The following is a 16885-nucleotide window of genomic DNA, read 5'->3' as shown; positions in this document are numbered from 1 at the left end:
GATGTGCAGCAACACCCCTTCCTCCATAGAACAGGAGCTCATGGCTCCTGCCTGCGCTGTTCATTTCCCTGCATACTGCTGCCTCAGCATTCCTCGACCCAGACAGCAGTACTGCAATCACCACAGTCGGTGAGCAAGGCACTCCTGAAACACTGGTGACCTGCTGTTTGCTGTGTGTCAGTGCACGGCTCCTCCCAACACAGCTGCCTGGTGCATTTTTGATGCCTCTGTGCATTTGCATCTTCAGGAGAGGAAACCACTCAAACTGTATGTGCTCAGCGCTGCCAGCCAGGCGTTTAGAAGGCACTTTGCATTCCAAAGACTTAGAAAGTAAAGGTAGTATGTATTCAGTCCCTAAAGCACAAGTGAATTTTCCTCTTTTAAAAGAAGTACATGCATGCTTGCAACATTTGACTTGGGGTCTTGTGGTGGTACTTTGGGCAGTACATCAGCATATAAAATGCAACTTTGAGATATGATAACCTCAACTGTAGAGTCCTATTTTATTTTATTTTATAATTTCTTTTTTCTTGTGAGATGTGAGGTGTGAATACTGAGATGACTTCAGGGTTGTGGAGTAAGAGCACTGTTTGGGGAAAGCACCAAGTACCGTGCTCTTACAAGCTTGTTCCTAAGTGATTTATTCTGGGGTTCTCAAAAGCATCTGTTTCATGTTCAACACAACAGTGTTTCGTGTACTCTCATGGATAAAAAGTCACTCTAGTCAATGAGTGGCTGAAACTCATGTGGGAAGCTCATCTAAAGTAATTCAGACTGGCCCCAGGTTAATGCTCTCTGTAAGAGGCCATGCTAATTCATGGAGAAGTAGGCTGGATTCCAGGAAACACCACTGTGAATTTAAGAGGGCGTTGAAAAGGTCACAAACCAGTTACGAGTATAGAAGTTGTGTCACAGTTCCACGCTGTAAAAATGGAGCACAAGGTCTTCAGGCAGGAGACATGAGCAACACAAGAACCTAATCTTTTTATCTTCCCTTGAATTCTTTACCTTGAGCTGATTTTAATCAGGAGTAGATAACAAAAGGTTCCAGGTATTTCCTGCCATTTATTGTTCTCAATGTATTCTGCAGTATGGATATTTTTCCAAAATCATTCTCCATGTCTGCTTTGGTAGAGATCAAGAGAAATGATATGACTAGGCTGAAATCACCCAGTGAGCTCCAGATCTCCCAGACCCTCTCCACCATGCCCTAATGTCTATTCTACAGAGTAAACAACTACCCTGCTAACTCCCATCCCAGAAGATGGGAGTTCTTTGGTTTAGGCAATCTCAAAATGGTGCTCTGCCCTAATGTTCGGGAGCACAGCCTGGAAATGCAAGTGGAAACCAGGTGCTTCCTTGTAATTGTTGCCCCCCTTTCTGCAGTGCTCGGCCAGCTGTGGGGAAGGGGTCCAGACCCGGACTGTCACCTGCAGAACGCAGCAGGGCTCTCAGGCTCAGGACTTCGCTTGCCTCATGGAGCCAAAACCGTCGGCCACCCAGCCCTGCCTTAAGGAGAACTGCATCCAGGAAATCGGCTGGCACGTTGGAGACTGGGGCCTGGTGAGCATCGCACTTTCATGGTTCAGAAATAACTGATTATATCACTGTGCTCCTCACAAACAAGCTTTGATCTGTGCAGTCTGCACCTTGGCCGAGGCTGGGAGCACGTACTGCTTCATTACCAGTCCCTTGGCACACAGTTGTGTTGTAACTGGCACCAGTAATGCTCCAGTTAATCTGCTGCCTGCTCTGTATGCAGCTGCTGCAAAAATAAAGCCTTCTGAGGGGGGGATTATAGTTTCAGTGACAGTGGCAAAATGCAGCCAATAAGCTGAAACAACCCACTCTTGCTGCTTATTCCCAATTCTTTGCTCCATCGCTGTGAATAGCAGACCAGCTCTCTCACTGGTATGGCTTAGAGGCTTAGATGGCTTAGACTGGTCATTGCGTTTGGTGATATGGTTTAAAAATACATTTTTGTAATTGTTCAAATACACTGCGCCTCAGCTGGATTGGTCTTGTCTTTGTGGAGGGAGCCAGACTCTGTTCAGCCCAGGAAAAGCACTGGGGGGAAGAGATAGGGGTAGATCCAATGTATCAGGTGACTTCCAAACACCTTTTTCCTTCTGTGCTAGCCAGAGCAGCAGCTTCTGAGTTAAAACATATTACATCTGGTTCTTCATGAGATGCAGGCCAGTTTTTATTAAAATAAAATGCAATTTAAAAAGTCTCATACCTAATCTGATCTTTCCTGGCCCCTGGCTTTCCAATATCAGAAGAGGTCCTACCTGCACCTGAATCGGAGAGAGAAGTACTCTCCCAGTGTTTGTAGAGCTTGCTGTGAGCCAGGTGGGTTATGCAGATACCTCATCCTCTCCCCTCCACTGAGCAGCTGCTCATTGCTCCCTCTTCATCCACAGCTTCCAGTGAGAGAAGCTCCAGTTAGCTCCTTATGAGAAAGCCACCGGTTTGCTCTCCCGTTGTAAACTGTTGTTCTTGAATGGATAGTTCAAAACTGACTCTCTCACAGCTGGTGGACCCCTGTAATATTGAGATGCCTTCAGACCAGGCTGAAACGACTCACTCCAGCTGCTTATTGCAACTTCCACGCCACTGTGGGTAACAGCGGCTCATCTGGATGTTACAGGCTGAGTGTGGCTGGGAGCCTAATGCTTCAGGGCTGGGTGCGACATTGGGTACGATGGCTTGAAGTGCAGTTCTGTAATTGTTCAGCTGAATCCAGCTGAAACATTGTTTGCCTTGTCTTGATGGAGGAAGCTGTGCTCAGCCTATGGCTAATGGTGCAGCTGTTCCACACGTCTGGCCTGTGGGGTTCCTGCCTTTGGCCTCTGCTGCCTGCTCACTTGCCTTGTCTCTGTGCCCAAGTGTTCGAAGAGCTGCAATTCAGGCATCCGGACACGCCAAGTCATCTGCGCTGACGGCGACTCCAAATTCTACAGTCCTGAGACATGCAAAGCCATCCAGCCACAGAAACCTGCCACCCTGGGTAGCTGCAACACGCAGCCCTGCTACCTGCCACAGCGTGAGTGGTATTGCTGCACGCCCGACTTTACCTACAGTGTTTTTGCTTAGGAGTAGAAATTCCCAGCTCTGCACCAGCTTATGTTCTCCGCTTCTTGCCTGCCTGTCCCCATCCTGTGCCTTTATGTTTTGTGCACGTAACCGTGGCATCTTCAGAGTCCCAGTACCTGTGCTATTTGAAATGTATGTAACAGGCTTGGGAGCGACACTGCTGTGAGTCCGTTCTGAGTTCAGTGTTCTGTGATGGCTCTGTCCCTGTGTGTGCTGCAGACTGACCCCAGGACTCCCAGTCGAGAAGGATGGCAACCTGGGCAGGCTCAGTAGCTAAAAACTATAGCCAACTCTCATCCCTCTGCAGACCAGCTATGAAGGAGGCACAACTGCTTGGAAGGTTTTGCTTGCTGCCTGTGTCTAGTCTTCATGCCAGAGCTGAAATGCTGACTTTTGTCTGCCTGCCCATCGCAGGTCGCTGCCCTGACAATCCAGTCGAATCCAATTGCTGCTCAGCAGCTGTTCCAGGAGGAGAGAAACATTTTCATCAGCTTTAGTCTTGTGTTGACTCCTGGATGCGTTTGCAATTATTAGAACATAGGGCTGGACTAACTGCACTTATTTTGTGTACGTTTCTCTTTGCAGAGGTCCCCAGTATGCAGGACACTATGGGATATGATGTCACTCGCCAGTCCTCGCTGACACGTTACAACCCAAACAGCCCTGCCACAGGTTTGGAAGAATTTTGTTTGGGTTTGGGTTTTTGATTATGGCGGACTTGAAATAAGGTGTGGTAGGGAGAAGATTCCTCTTTTTCTTCATTTCTTTCATTCTTTTCATGGGCTTCTAGAAATTCATGGAGCCAGGGACAAAGTGTAGATTCTTTTACACTGATAGCGAGCAGTATCTGAATCTGTCTGTGCAGAACAGACTGTACAGTATATAGATCCCACATTCTGGCAGCATGACTTAAGCGCTGGTTGAGAGAAATACTGCTCAAAGCAGGTCATAAGAAGAAGAAAGGATCACATGAGGGGACCACAGTAATGTGGCAGGTGGTTTCTCATGGGACAGCAGGAAAAATCGTCAGAGCAGTGAGCAAAAGAACCTCAGAACAACCAAATCCAGAAGACACATATTCATGTGAAATCCTGATATAGAAAAGCCTGCCCTGGAGCCCTGGGCAGGTGAAAGAGAACAGAGATGAGGAAAACTGACCAGATTTTGATGCTCACCTATATGCTTTAAGGACTTCTCTCCCCAGATTCTGGTGATGAAAGGATGCTCCCTGGGAGCTCCATGATCCATAGTACCTCTGGGAATCGCCACATCCCATCCACCAAGGACCACGGCATCAACTTGTTGCCTGTTCGCTGGGAATCCCAGTCACGCTCTCCGGGTTCCCATCAGCTCAGCTTCTCTCAGGACCCCACTGCAGGGACTGGCTCTCAGGACTGTCATCGGAGCCCACACGGCTGCTGTCCAGATGGGCACACTCCGGCTTCAGGCCCTTTGGGGAGAGGTTGCCCCTTCGGCACCTGTCACCGAAGCAGGTAGCTGGAAGTAGATGGGCCTGAGCAGGGAGGCATTGCCTTTCCTGGGGGCTTACTGAAATTTACAGCCTGTGCCTGTTGAGCCAGGCAGGTCAGGTATTGCTGCAGCCCCTCTGCCTTCTGCCTGTAGGTATGGATGCTGTCCTGATGGAGTATCAGCTGCCCAGGGTCCAAACAACGTGGGATGCCCACAATATTACCGTGATGTTCAAGTGAGCAGAAATCAGCCCACTGCAGCTGCTCCAACAGTAAGTACAAAAGTTCTTTGTGTTTTAGGAGTCCATCAGATATGAAGATTCAGATTTGACCCCCGTGACTCAAATTGTGGGTTTCTGTTGTGCTTGATCTCTGTCAGTAAGGCTGGAGAACCGATACTCCAGGCATGGCATCAAGCCACTTCGCTCCTCTTCAGTCTGGGGCACCCACCTGTGATCCTCTGTAAGCAGGGGCCAGAGGGTGGTTGGGAGATGTCTGAGAAGTAAAAAACCATCCTGTGTAGAACTGATTGAATAATCCTGGGTAATCAAATTTCTGTCAGAAACTTGCCATCCAATTTCTAGGAGAAAAAAAGGGAAAAACTCAGCCACCATTAGTTGCCTTTGTTTTGTCAACTCTGCAGATTAATTGAGGGCAAAGTTGTCAGGGAAGTAATTCCTCCCATAGCTTGGGGTGCTTGGTGGGGCCAGCTGAAAATAACTGGCCTGCCCCTGCGCTGGTTAGGTCTGTCTTGCAGAGAAGCGCAGCCCTGGATCCATGGCTGACAGCCAAGTCTTCCACCCCTTCCCAGCATGAAAACCTCTTCGAGGCAAACAGAAAAATAGTGGTTCCTCTAAGAGCTGGCCTTCTGCAGCCAACAGCTTGGACACGGTGCCTTGCATGTGCTACTGTCCTCATGTACGCGTGATAACTTTTGGCTTTCAATCCCTGTCTCTAAGGCAAGCCAAACCTTGTCCCAGCAACACCCCTCGGGTGAGTGCCGCAGTTCCATGTACGGCTGCTGTTTTGACAATGTCGCTTCAGCTTCAGGTCCTCAAGGGGAAGGATGTCTCAATAGGCCCAACTACCGTAAGTGATGCTTTGGCTTCTTGGTTTAGAAACATAGGAAGAGTCCTACAGAATCCAGTAGCGCACGGAAACTTCCTGTGCAGATGCTCTGCTCTCTGTAAAATGTAGTAAATTATCTTTTTGAAAAGAAATTCTGCCTGGTCGTTGGGGCAGGTGAAGGTGGGAGGGTGCGTAAGAAAGCAGCCAGGTTTGGCTCTGTCAACTACCACAGAAATTCTTGTTGTTGTCTGCTGATAGTTGGACAGAAGTGTATTTGTGTGACCTCTGTCAGATTGTAGGACTTCTGGGGAGTTGTTTTCCCCTAGGACGACACCCTGATGGAGCCTGGAGTGCTCCAAATTAGTTACCTGGGTTTAGGAGAAGTAGGGCCTCTCTGAGGACTCAGAGCGTTGCTCAGCCTTCAGACAACCCATGGACAGAGATGGAGAGAGAGCTACAGATAAGGATGGAGGTGTTACTCAGGACTGCATGGACGCTTTCAGCCAGCAGAGTTCAATATAGTGCCTGCTGGACTATGAGGACACTAGAGCTGCTGGACAAAAGCGTCTCTGCTCCTTTTGTCCCCAGCTGTATCCTCTGCTGGCACATTGCTGCTGCATTGCCTTGCCCTTTTGCCACAGCACAGAGATTGCTTGGTGGCTGGCCCTGTGGGGCTGCCTTGGAGAAGGGGAAAGCTCTCTGGGTCCTCTCTGCTCAACCACAGCTTGGCAAAGGGTCCCTCAGTCAGGCCCCTCCATCCTGTGTTTGTGGCTGTGGTACCTGTGACTCAGAGCACGGGGCTCGGTTCATAGACACATTGGGCCGTGCTCCTCTTCATATCGGTGTGTGAAGGGCTACTCTGTAACGCATGAGGCTTCACAACTGGACCCAATCCGCTTGCTTTGTGGGCTGGAAATGTGCAAACAGCAGCCATGTGCCCCTTGCAGAAGAGGAAGCCCCAGAGCCAACCTTGCAGCTGCCTAATTCCCCGAGAAAGGCTGTAAAGTATCCATCTAGCATCCAGAACCAGAAATGTCACTGAGGTTGGTTCTTCTTTCACCGGTGGCAAAACTGGGGCAGAAAGAAACATGTGAGCAGCTTCCCAACTTCAAAGCAGAGCTGGATGCATAACTCAGGTGTCCCACTTTCACAGCTCTGCCACACAAGGCCCATTAGATCATTTACGTAGGTGGCTTGAAGCACCTGGACCTTTGCGCTTCACAACCTTCACATCTCCCTCTGTTCTGCTCTTTTTGGTAGCATACCCTGTCATATGCCTGCTGCCCAGTGCCCATGGCCCCTGCGCAAACTGGACCACTCGCTGGTACTTTGTAACTGTGGTTGGCAAGTGCAACCGATTCTGGTACGGCGGCTGTCATGGCAATAAAAACAGCTTTTCCTCAGAGGAGGAGTGCATGAGAGCCTGCCACAACTCTGTGGGGGTCAGCCCTCTGGAGCACCAGCCGTCTTCTGGCACAGGAGCCCTGCAGCACCAGCATACTGGCTCCCGCTCTCGAACAGGGGATGCTCGGAGTCAGCAACAGCCCCCCCTGAGAGACCCTGCAAGTCACAGCCAAGAAGGAAGAGCCTACAGGGCTTCACACCCCACGCAAGATGGCCACAGAGGGGACAGCTGGAGAAGTGAGGCGCTGGCAAGGACTGGTGTGATGGAGAGCCAGCACTGGGGCACCCAGCAAAGCAGATGGGACAGCCTGAGCCGGCTGCACTCGTGGGAAACAGCAGTGCCGGGGCCCTCAGAGAGGCAGAGTGGCAGTGGCCAGCAGTGGCATAAGGCTTTTGGAGCAGATGTTTCCATGAGAGAAGGATTTGGGCACCAGGCGTCTGCAGACTCATTCCCAGCACGGGCTCTGCACAGGTGATGATTTTTTATTTTTTTTTCCCTGTTCTGCCAGCTCACTGTGAAGCATCAGTTTGTCTTCCTCTGGAATGAAAGTGTTGCCTCAGCTGGGATCAGCTAGATGGGAATACCATGCAAGGGATGGGCTATGCATGTGGCCCTTTGGTAAATCAAGTTACTCAGGCCCTGGAGTTATCTGCTGTCTCTTTCCTCGCACTCTCCTTCCTCTCTGACAGCACTGGAAGTATGGTGTGTGAAAAAACTGCAAAATCCTGTGATCTTTGTCTGGGAGGCATTCTTACACTGTAAATGAGATTCCATAGGTGTTTTTCTTGTTCTGACCAATAAATTCAGCTGACTCTCTGACTTCAGAGCCTTTATCTCAACACTGCATGGAGCAGCAGTGGGTTGTTCTAGCAAAGAGTTTTAAGATGCAGAGTTTGGGTCAGGATCCAGACAGTGTCTCCCTGAAAATCAGGAGTGCGTAGAGCTAGATCTAAATGTGTCTGCTCTGGATCCGTCTCTGTCTGCTGAGCAGAATCTAGCTCCTTCAGAAGAGAGGGGTTGTGGGACTCTCTCTTCCTGGAGATATTGTAGCATTCAGTCTGTCCAGAGCAGCCTTTTCCATGCAGGAGAGGGCTCCCCACATGTTGCCTGGTGCATCTGCTCAGAGCTTAATGGGCAGTTGGTCCTGCTTTGCCCTGTGGTTGTGACTTACCCAGAGTCACATTAGAAGACCCAGAGGAGAGCAGGGCAGCAGAGATGCCAATTAAATCGGTTTCTCTTTCAGAGCCATCCTGGAGCAAGCCAAGCCTTCTCTTGTGACAGCAGTTGTGGGACAAAACATCCAGCTGGTCTGTAAGACAGGCATGTCCCCCTTCTCCAGGGTGGAGTGGATGAAGGACGGCCAACCGGTCTCCTCTGACAGGTGAGCTCAGCTCCCTTCGCTGCAGAGCAGATGGGCTCCTTGCTGGGCAGAGCGACAAATACGCTTGCCCGCTTTCTTTGTCACCTTACTGTTAACATTCTTAAAAAAAAGAAGAAGAAAAGAAGGGATGAATAAATAGACAAGACTATGTATTGACCTAAGAGCATGAACTGTTCACCTGGTCTGTGCATAGCAGCGACGGATACAGTCTGCAATAGCACTGAGGTGCTGGCTAGTGTTAAAGGGCAGAACAGTGTCTGTCCCGTAACAAGGCACTGGTGGGAGCTGACATGTGAGTAGTGGTATAGAAAAATGTTGTCTCTGTTGGATTCATCTCGGGGCAGCAGTAAGTCAGTAGTCCAAGGTGAAAGTTGTAGCCAAATAACTCAGAGTTCCTCTGACTGGAAGTTTCTGGCACTCCAATCTAAGATACAAATTTTTTAAAAAAACTACTTTTAAAGCCAGTTTTTCCTGGGAAGTCTGTTTCCAGCAACAGTTTGGAGCCAGACAGTCACTTTGTGTTATGAAAATCGCAGTTAAGAAAAGCCCAGTTCTGCTTTTCTGTCTGCGGATGACTGCTGGGTCTCGGGCTCCTGCCTGGAAGGGCAGTTTGCCTCCTCATGGGAGAGGATTGCTGAAAGCAGTTCCCTGTTTCCCCATCTCAGTTTCCTCTCTGTTCCTGACCTCCTTTTTGTTGCAGTTATTTCCCCTGCCTGTGACCCCTCTGTGGTCAACAGGGTTTTGTTGTTTTCTAAGCCAAGGAGGGTACTCCGTGGTGATGGTTTATGTGACATCAGCACAAAGGGCCACTCTACCTTGGCCAGTTGGTGCCCATGGCCAGACAGAGGCAGTTAATCCTTGTTCCTGCTGCAGGCACACCTACCAGTCCGACAGCTCCTTAGTGATCAGCCACGTCAAGCCAGAGGACACCGGGACTTACACGTGCCTCATTTCTGATGGGAGGACAGAGAGCCGACAGATTCAGTTGGAGATCATAGGTGACTTATCTTCCACTGAAGACTAAAGAGGTAGCTCGGGGCTCCTTGTTAAACGGTTATTGACAACAGGAGCGATAAATCCAGCTGCAGGCGCAAGCTTCCTCCACTGCAATACTGTGCTAGCACTGTTGCCTTCCCTCCATGGCAGTGGTGTCCCAAGAGCTAGTCAAAGCAGTGCATCTCCTCTGCTGTAGGGGTGCCAAGAGGGAGCGTGGAGGCAGCAGGGCTTCTTTTGGTGTTGCCTTGTGTTAAAGTACTCCCTTGCAGTGCCACCCCATAACCAGGGTGGTGGCTTGCCCGTAACCTGCCCCACTTCCAGCACAGTGAGCATGTCTTCCTCCCTGGGAGCCATCAGCTGTCTCCTGATCCCAGAAAGGAGGTTCCAGAAGAGGGGATTTCTGCTGTTTCCTGGGCCCTCCATCTCGCACTATACTGTGACCAGTCTGCCATAGCGGTCTGTGCTAGTGCATTTATGGTTTGTGTTTTGCCCAAACAGCCCCTGCTGGGTAACAAACGATTCCCTGTTCTGAAAAGTGTGCCTTATTTAAGAAACAAAAACAAAAAATTAAGAAATACTACTCTCAAAAGATTGGGCCAGCAAGGCACCCTGTAGCCTTCAATCTCTTCAGTGTACTTTGTCACAGCAGTGGCACATGGGGCAGAAGGCATTGTGGCCTAAGGGATGCTGCAACATGTTCACTGACAGAGGAGAGAAAGGAGTCTGAAATTGCTTGCCTGCAGGTCCGTGACTCTCATTAGTCGACAGCGCAGGCTTACTGCACTAGTCAGCCAGAAAACAGATGGCTGAAGGGCTCTTTGGCTCCAGTTCAGCAAGCTCTCCCAAGCTCATAGAAACCCTGCGCAAGAGGTCACAGTAAGAAGGGTCCTTTTATTCACATATGGCATTTCATTTTGAATAGAGTACCAGGGCGCTGCTCTGGCAGCGGGTGAGAGAGGTCGGGTCCTTCACAAGGAAAATCAGCAGCAGCGAGAGCTCTCCCCAGGCAGGAAGGTTGTACAGGCAGCCGGTTCCTCTGCGCATCAGCAATTCACATACAGGTGAGTTCACGTACAGCAACAGTTTGTCCACCATGCCCAGCTGATGAACCATATGGTGTCTCTTCGTGTAGAAAAGCTGAAGATTGGAAAGGTCCTGGGTCAGCTGTTCTGGGGCGCGCTTGGGAAGCAAGCAGTACTGAACTGCTGACAACAGGAACGGGAGGAGATCCCAGTCGCAAGCTGTCTTCTGTCCGCCCCGAGGGTCTCTTGAAAGAAGCGTATTCTGAGCAAAGACACGCAGGGAGGCTGACAGCAAAGGAGCTAGGTTCAAAGGAAAGTAGAAATATCGGGGGCAGCATCCTTAGCTGTTCAAGGCGGTGTAGCCAGAAAGAAAAACCTGCTCTGGAAAAAAGCAGAGCAAATAGGAACTGCTTAACTAGCACAAAATAGACATATGTATCTTTAAAAAAGCTCCAATTACTTTATCCCCCACCCATTTATGTGAAACATTTTTGAACAAACCAGTTTGACTCAAAACTATCTCCTCACCTACCGTGTGGCATATTCTGTAGCTTCTTGCATGTTTCTTTCGTGTTTCTAGGCCCCACAGAAATAAAAAGGTACAAATTACTTTTGCTTACATGCAGTATGTTTGGGTTCCAGATTAAATGGGACCATGATCTGATCTTCCCCTTCTTTTGAGTTTACAGCCTAAAACCCAGCCAATTTGCTGAACTCCCCAGCAGCCTCCTTAGCTGCTTCTGCCTAAAAGCAGCAAGCAGTGATTCACTGAAGTAAGAGCATTGAATTAAGGCTCTTTGGTTTTGTTTTTTGAGATCAAGAATTCAGGTCAGAGAAGGAGGGGAGGGGGAGATGATGTTTTATTTGATGCTGGGAACATCACGGTTTAGTTCCCTGCTAAAATGGTGTTTAGCTGTAGTTAGAAGAGAGCAAAGAGCATGAGGAGATGAGTGGTGTGAGAGCCTGACCTCTCTGCTGCAGGGAGCAGGTGGCCGGCTTCTGGGCCTTGCACGCACTCAGGGGATTGCAACGGGCTCTTCCCACCCCAAAAAATATCTGCTGATTTTTGTGTGCCAGATAAGCACCTTGGGGGAAACTTGCTTGGTGCCCTGCTCAGGACTTTGTACCATTTGCCATGTGCTGATGGTGTTGTTGACACTTCCTAGGCTGTTATCCAGAGGGATGCTATAAGACACAGGGTGGCTGTCTCGAAAGGGTTAAGCTGGCTGGCAGGAGCACAGCACCAAGCTGTGCTGAACTGGAGCAGGATTTGATGGAGGCTGCTCTTTTCTGAACGTTGTGAACGAATGTTGGTAATGGCAGGTATCAGAGCTCTGACAGGAGTGCAGAGACCGCCCTTTCCTGTTGGAGGTAAAAAATAAGGCTGATAATTAAAGAAACCTTGTGGTGAAAGTCAAATGCTGAACGAGCAAGTTTCTGCATGTTTTGCTGTGCTTGTGGACTTTGCAGATTGCGGATGGATAAGAGCGAGCCCTCGGTAATGGAGGCCAATGTCGGGGAGAGAGTCAGACTGCCCTGCACAGCGGAAGCGTCGCCGGCTCTCACCATCGAGTGGCAGAAAGACGGGCAGCCCCTCTCCTCTCCCAGGTGAGCTCCTAGGTGGCTCCCACAGGCAGGTCCACATGGAGGAGAGTCTCCTCCTTGCCTTGCCTTCCCTGACTTCTCCCTGAGGGAATGGAGCTGCTGGCCATGCAGCTAGGGCCCACCCTGCTTTGTGCTGGCCAGCTTCCTCCGTTGGGGCTGGACGGTACTGCCTGTCTGCCCTAGCCTCACTCACAGATCACAGTCTGAACGCTGAACCCTCAAGTGAACAGCTGTGATACAGGGTCTACAAGTGAGACAAAGCTGAAATTTGCTCATCTGTAAGATTAGCAGAAAGAGAACGCACAGCAAGCAAATTTGCCAAAACCCCACTGGTCTGTGAGCCAGGGCAGAGGTTCACAGCAGAGAGAGAGATCAGGGTGCCTGCAGTGAACTTCCACAGCTACTTGGGCTGCTCTCCTGCAGCTCCACTCACCCTCTGCTCCAAGAAACCTGCTCTAGCAGTGAGCTTTTCCAGAATCTACGGCACTAGTGCTGGGATTTGAGGACTGAGGGTTGCATTACAGGTTGAACCAACCTGATGCTGCTAAACCTTTGCTCGGTGTTACTACAAAGTTGTGCATGAAGCTCAGCTTCAGCTCTGGTGGCTGGAATCCCATCCTGACCCATGCACAGGCTGAGGGGCTTTCTGGTTTTGTTCCGCAGACACAGGCAGCAGTCAGACGGGGCCCTGGTCATCAGCCGGGTCAGCTCTGAAGACGCTGGCTTCTTTACCTGCATTGCCTCGAATGGACATGACCGGGACCAGCGCCAGGTCCTGTTCCGACCTCTAGGTACTGGATGGGTGCAGACGTGCATGGTGTGTCTGTACACACACGCGTGTGTGCACATAAGCGGGAAGGGCTGGGCAGTGTGGGTTTCTTGTCCGGCCACACCTCTTGGCTTCACCCCTAATGTTCAACAGGCAGTTTGAGGGCAAGGGAAGAGTGAGTTGTTTTACCCAATGGGCAAATTGGGTATCGACACACAAAAGTGTGTGTCTACAGATCATGGTGCTCCAGGCAGCTGGGAAGAGGCACTAATAGCACAGTAAGAGTGAGTCTTCAGGCCTTGTTTCTGGGACACTAGTGTGGAATGGGTATAGGAGCAAGAGGAACTAAGGAGATGGTTCTTCTGTGCATGTGATGTGCTTGTGTCCAGCTGGAGTAAAAAGCTCTTTGAGGCTTCTGCTATTTGTCCTTGCTCGGGCCAAAGCAAGCCCCTAGTAAATCCACATTCCCCATAGCAACAGCATCATAGCTCCAACCATGCTGTTTCAAGGCCCAGGGGCTCGTGTCTCATCACAGCATATATTGGACTTTTCCCATGAGGGAATGCTCCTGCTGCCAGGGGCAGCATGGCATTGGCTTCCTGCTAGTGATGATTTCCCTTCTGCTCTAGGAGAGCTGAGGATCACCGGTCTTCTGCCAAGCATCACAGTACCCGAGGGAGGGACTGCTCAGCTTCACTGTACTGTGACTGGCAACAACGTGAATATAAGGTGGTCAAGGTGAGCAAAAATGAGACAGAACTTCCCTTTCCTTCTCTTCCCAAACCTCATCACTTACCCTCCAAATAAGAACACAGGATGACTGACAGGTAAGGGGGAGACCCATGGTTCTCAGCCCCAACTAGCATTAGGTACCCTTTCCTAAACAACTCTGCTGTTACCCAAAAATCTTGGGCAAGATCGCTGTGGGGTGTGGGTGTCACCAAGTTCATGTTCCAGCCAAATGAGGAGGAAAGCAGATGTTAAGCTAAGATTTCATGGAGTTCAAAAGGGTTCCACGCTGGAAAGCTAGTGACATTACAATAGAAAAACTGAAATGAGTAATCAGAAGACCTTTAGTTGGTCTTTATAATAAACTCTCTCTGCCTAACCCTGGCAAACATTTTAGCCCCTACAATAACAGCAACTCTTCTCCAATCTTCCTGCTGCAATAGTTTTCTCCCTCTACTGTCAAGCAGGAGCAAAGGAGATTTTAGTGCGTTTTAATAAAGGTAAAGGAGAAGCTGTGTCCTCTTCTGTTGATGGTTTACAGGGAAACTCTGAATCTGTGCAAGTGTTTGGTGGGTTTTTTTTCTCTATTTGAAAATAGTCAGGTCTGTTTTGGAGCCTTCTTGAAAAGGATCCAGAGAGATGGATTGGTAATTGTTTAAATCTCTCTACTCCAAGGGGTAGGACTGGAGCGGGCCATCTCACAAAGAGAGCTTTTCTTCTGTACATAAGTTTGGTATTTGAATTAACAAAATGATGCAAGTTTCAGAGTCTGAATGAAACCATTTTCAGCGAAACAAATCTCATTTCCTTGGTAACTAGAAGTTCATAGTTCAGGCAGTTTTCCTGCTGGGCACAGAGTATTCCAGGAGGAACAGAACAGACACAATCTTGCTGGTATTTTAAACATATTTTTTTTTTAAACAAACTTTTAAGGGAGAGGAAAGAGGGTGCATTGCTCACTACCCCATATGTTCCTCAAGCAGCATGTGCTGCTATCAATGCCAGCCAAACAAACACTGCCAGACCACAACCTGGAGAGAGGGAAAGGCACCCTGGATTTTCTCTCAGTTCCTCAAACCTCAAAAATGCGTAATAGTGGAAAGGGCAATGTCTTTACACAGCGCACACAGCTAGCTACCTCCCACGCAGACGGTGGGCTAACGGATGCAGACTCACTCAGGCTGGTGGTACTACCCAGCTGTAAGGCCAGGTCGTGGCAAAAGAAGATTTTGTCTTCCTTCCTGCTGAATTTGTAAAAATTCACCCCTTTCACAGAGCATCGGTTCCCTAAGAGCACAGGGAGCCCCTTTGGCCCTCAGGGGTGGGAACAGTGATATAAAATGTTTTCTGCCACAGGAACGGTGTCCCCATGCGATCAGATGGCCACCACATCCACTTGTCCCAGGATGGAAGCCTGATCATAAGCGATGTTCAAGAGGCTGACGAGGGATCCTACACATGCAGTGCCTACAGCAGCAGCAATTCCGTCAGTGCCAGCACGGAGGTGAAAGTGCTGAGGAGCAAGCCTAGCAGTGAGTACAACCCGTCCTCCTCCCTCTCCCAGCGCAGTCCCTGACTCTTGGCCACTGTTATAAGTCTGCCCGTTGTGTCTCCCATCCACTACTGACCCCAGGCATTGGGGAGCAGCAGGAGCCTCTGGGCTGTGCTACCCCAGGAGCCCTGCTTTCCCTGGGTGGAAAAGCAGGACAGTGGAAACGCACCCCCCTGCCAAGGGCCCTGGGAGCCTAATTAACTTCCTGAGGCTGAAATGGCATAGTTGGTTGATCAAATAGTTGGCTGCAAGGTTCATATTTGGGCTCTGGACACCATCCAGCTCAGAAGATCAGCCCCAGAAACTGCGTTCTCCTCCTGTATCTCACCAGAAGTTCCAGTTTCTCTCTCATCCTTGAAGTTGGACTAAATTTAAAACAATCCCCTTAGAACTGGCAGGGTGGAGTAAGTGGGAATGTGCTGTGTCTTTTGGGAGGGAAAGGAAACCTGAGGATGAGCCCTGGCAGTGTATTTACAGCTGCTTCACCCTCTGCTTGGCTGCAGCTATAGCGAATCAGGTTGTGGACCTGAGCAGAGAGTGCGTGGACCAGCCGCACCTGGCCAACTGTGACCTGATCCTGCAGGCCCAGCTCTGCGGAAACGAGTACTACTCCAGCTTCTGCTGCGCCAGCTGCTCTCGCCACCAACCCCAGGCCAGCCCGCCTCGGCACCGCGGGTGACAGACACCTCCCCGGCCACACGGGAGTACAGGTGACAAGACTGGAGATCTGAACTCTGTCCTTTTACTGCATGAAACTGTTCTGGGAGCTGTGCCCTGCTGGAAAGCTCAAGAGGGTGAACTGAAGAGAGTGTAGGGGGTGTAACTGTTCGAAGGTGGGAGACCCACTGCCCTTAAGTTTATTGCAAACTTCTTTTCCCTCCCCTGTAGGCCTTGCTATAGCTAATCCATCTCTTCGCTCAAGGGTAGTTGCTGTCATTGACAGAACAGGATGTCACTGGGAACGTAAGGATGCTGTGACTTTATAGAGAAGGCAGGTAACCAGCATGAAAGAGGGAGGGGCCAATTCTTCATACAAGCACGAGAGAGAAGTACTCTTAAAAACAATCATCATCTCAGAAGCATTTGAAGATCAGCCTGAACTGGATTAACCAAAGCACAAATGAGTGATGAATATTTGTAATCCTGGGGAGCACTTTCCACTTAAATGCAAAGGACTCTGGCCACCAGAAACAGCTTGAACCATGTAAAATTAGCGTTCGGGTCCTATGCGGTTACTAGCTCTGGAGATGCAGGTGTAATGTCCTGTTACTGTAGCTGTTTTATTCTAGTAGACCTTAGACAAATTTCTGGTTGGGTCAGCTTGGTTTCTGCTTGACTGTAACAGGCTTTGGAGTGAAATGCAGAAGCAATGCTTCACAGAAAGCTTAAGACAAAACAAGAATGCTGTTGGCCTTTTCTGAATGTTAGGAGTAATTTAGATGAATATACCAACGCGGTTATCTGTTCTGAGATGCTACAGTTTAAATGTCACTCACTTGAGGAAGGCTCAGCAGATAATTTTTTTTTTTTCTGAGCCAGAACTGTGCTGTTGAGTTTATTGCAAAGCCGGGCCCGGTGGTAGTGTTGTGCTGAGTTTCAGCTTGGGAAAGCGAATAATATACTCATAGAAATGTGTGTAGAAATTTGACTTGACAGAATAAACCTCCCAATGATCTGTTTTACTCTCAGTTAACCTGAGGAAAGCCTGGCTCTGCACGTGGCCTGAGCTGACTCCTGCTGCTGTGGGCTAACAAGCGAGGACTTCCAGGTGCAGAGCAGCTACAGCTGAAAAG

The 16885-nt window shown here is 49.6% G+C and overlaps 1 protein-coding gene across 1 annotated transcript in view; it reads left to right on the top strand.

The window, feature by feature from the left end:
- PAPLN (papilin, proteoglycan like sulfated glycoprotein) overlaps positions 1-15771 on the top strand; it is a 44528-nt gene extending 28757 nt beyond the window's left edge. The window contains 15 exon segments of the mRNA XM_074149423.1: positions 1387-1563; positions 2890-3046; positions 3682-3768; positions 4286-4589; positions 4720-4837; positions 5525-5654; positions 6894-7509; positions 8282-8419; positions 9293-9417; positions 10338-10476; positions 11908-12045; positions 12706-12833; positions 13441-13549; positions 14897-15072; positions 15596-15771. Of these exon segments, the coding sequence (XP_074005524.1) occupies positions 1387-1563; positions 2890-3046; positions 3682-3768; positions 4286-4589; positions 4720-4837; positions 5525-5654; positions 6894-7509; positions 8282-8419; positions 9293-9417; positions 10338-10476; positions 11908-12045; positions 12706-12833; positions 13441-13549; positions 14897-15072; positions 15596-15771 (2718 nt within the window).
- The last annotated feature ends 1114 nt before the right edge of the window (positions 15772-16885 follow it).

This window comes from Numenius arquata, chromosome 6, assembly GCF_964106895.1.
Source record: "Numenius arquata chromosome 6, bNumArq3.hap1.1, whole genome shotgun sequence".
NCBI lineage: Eukaryota > Metazoa > Chordata > Aves > Charadriiformes > Scolopacidae > Numenius > Numenius arquata.
Note: the sequence above shows the minus strand (reverse complement) of the source record. Positions and strands in the feature narration are given on the sequence as shown.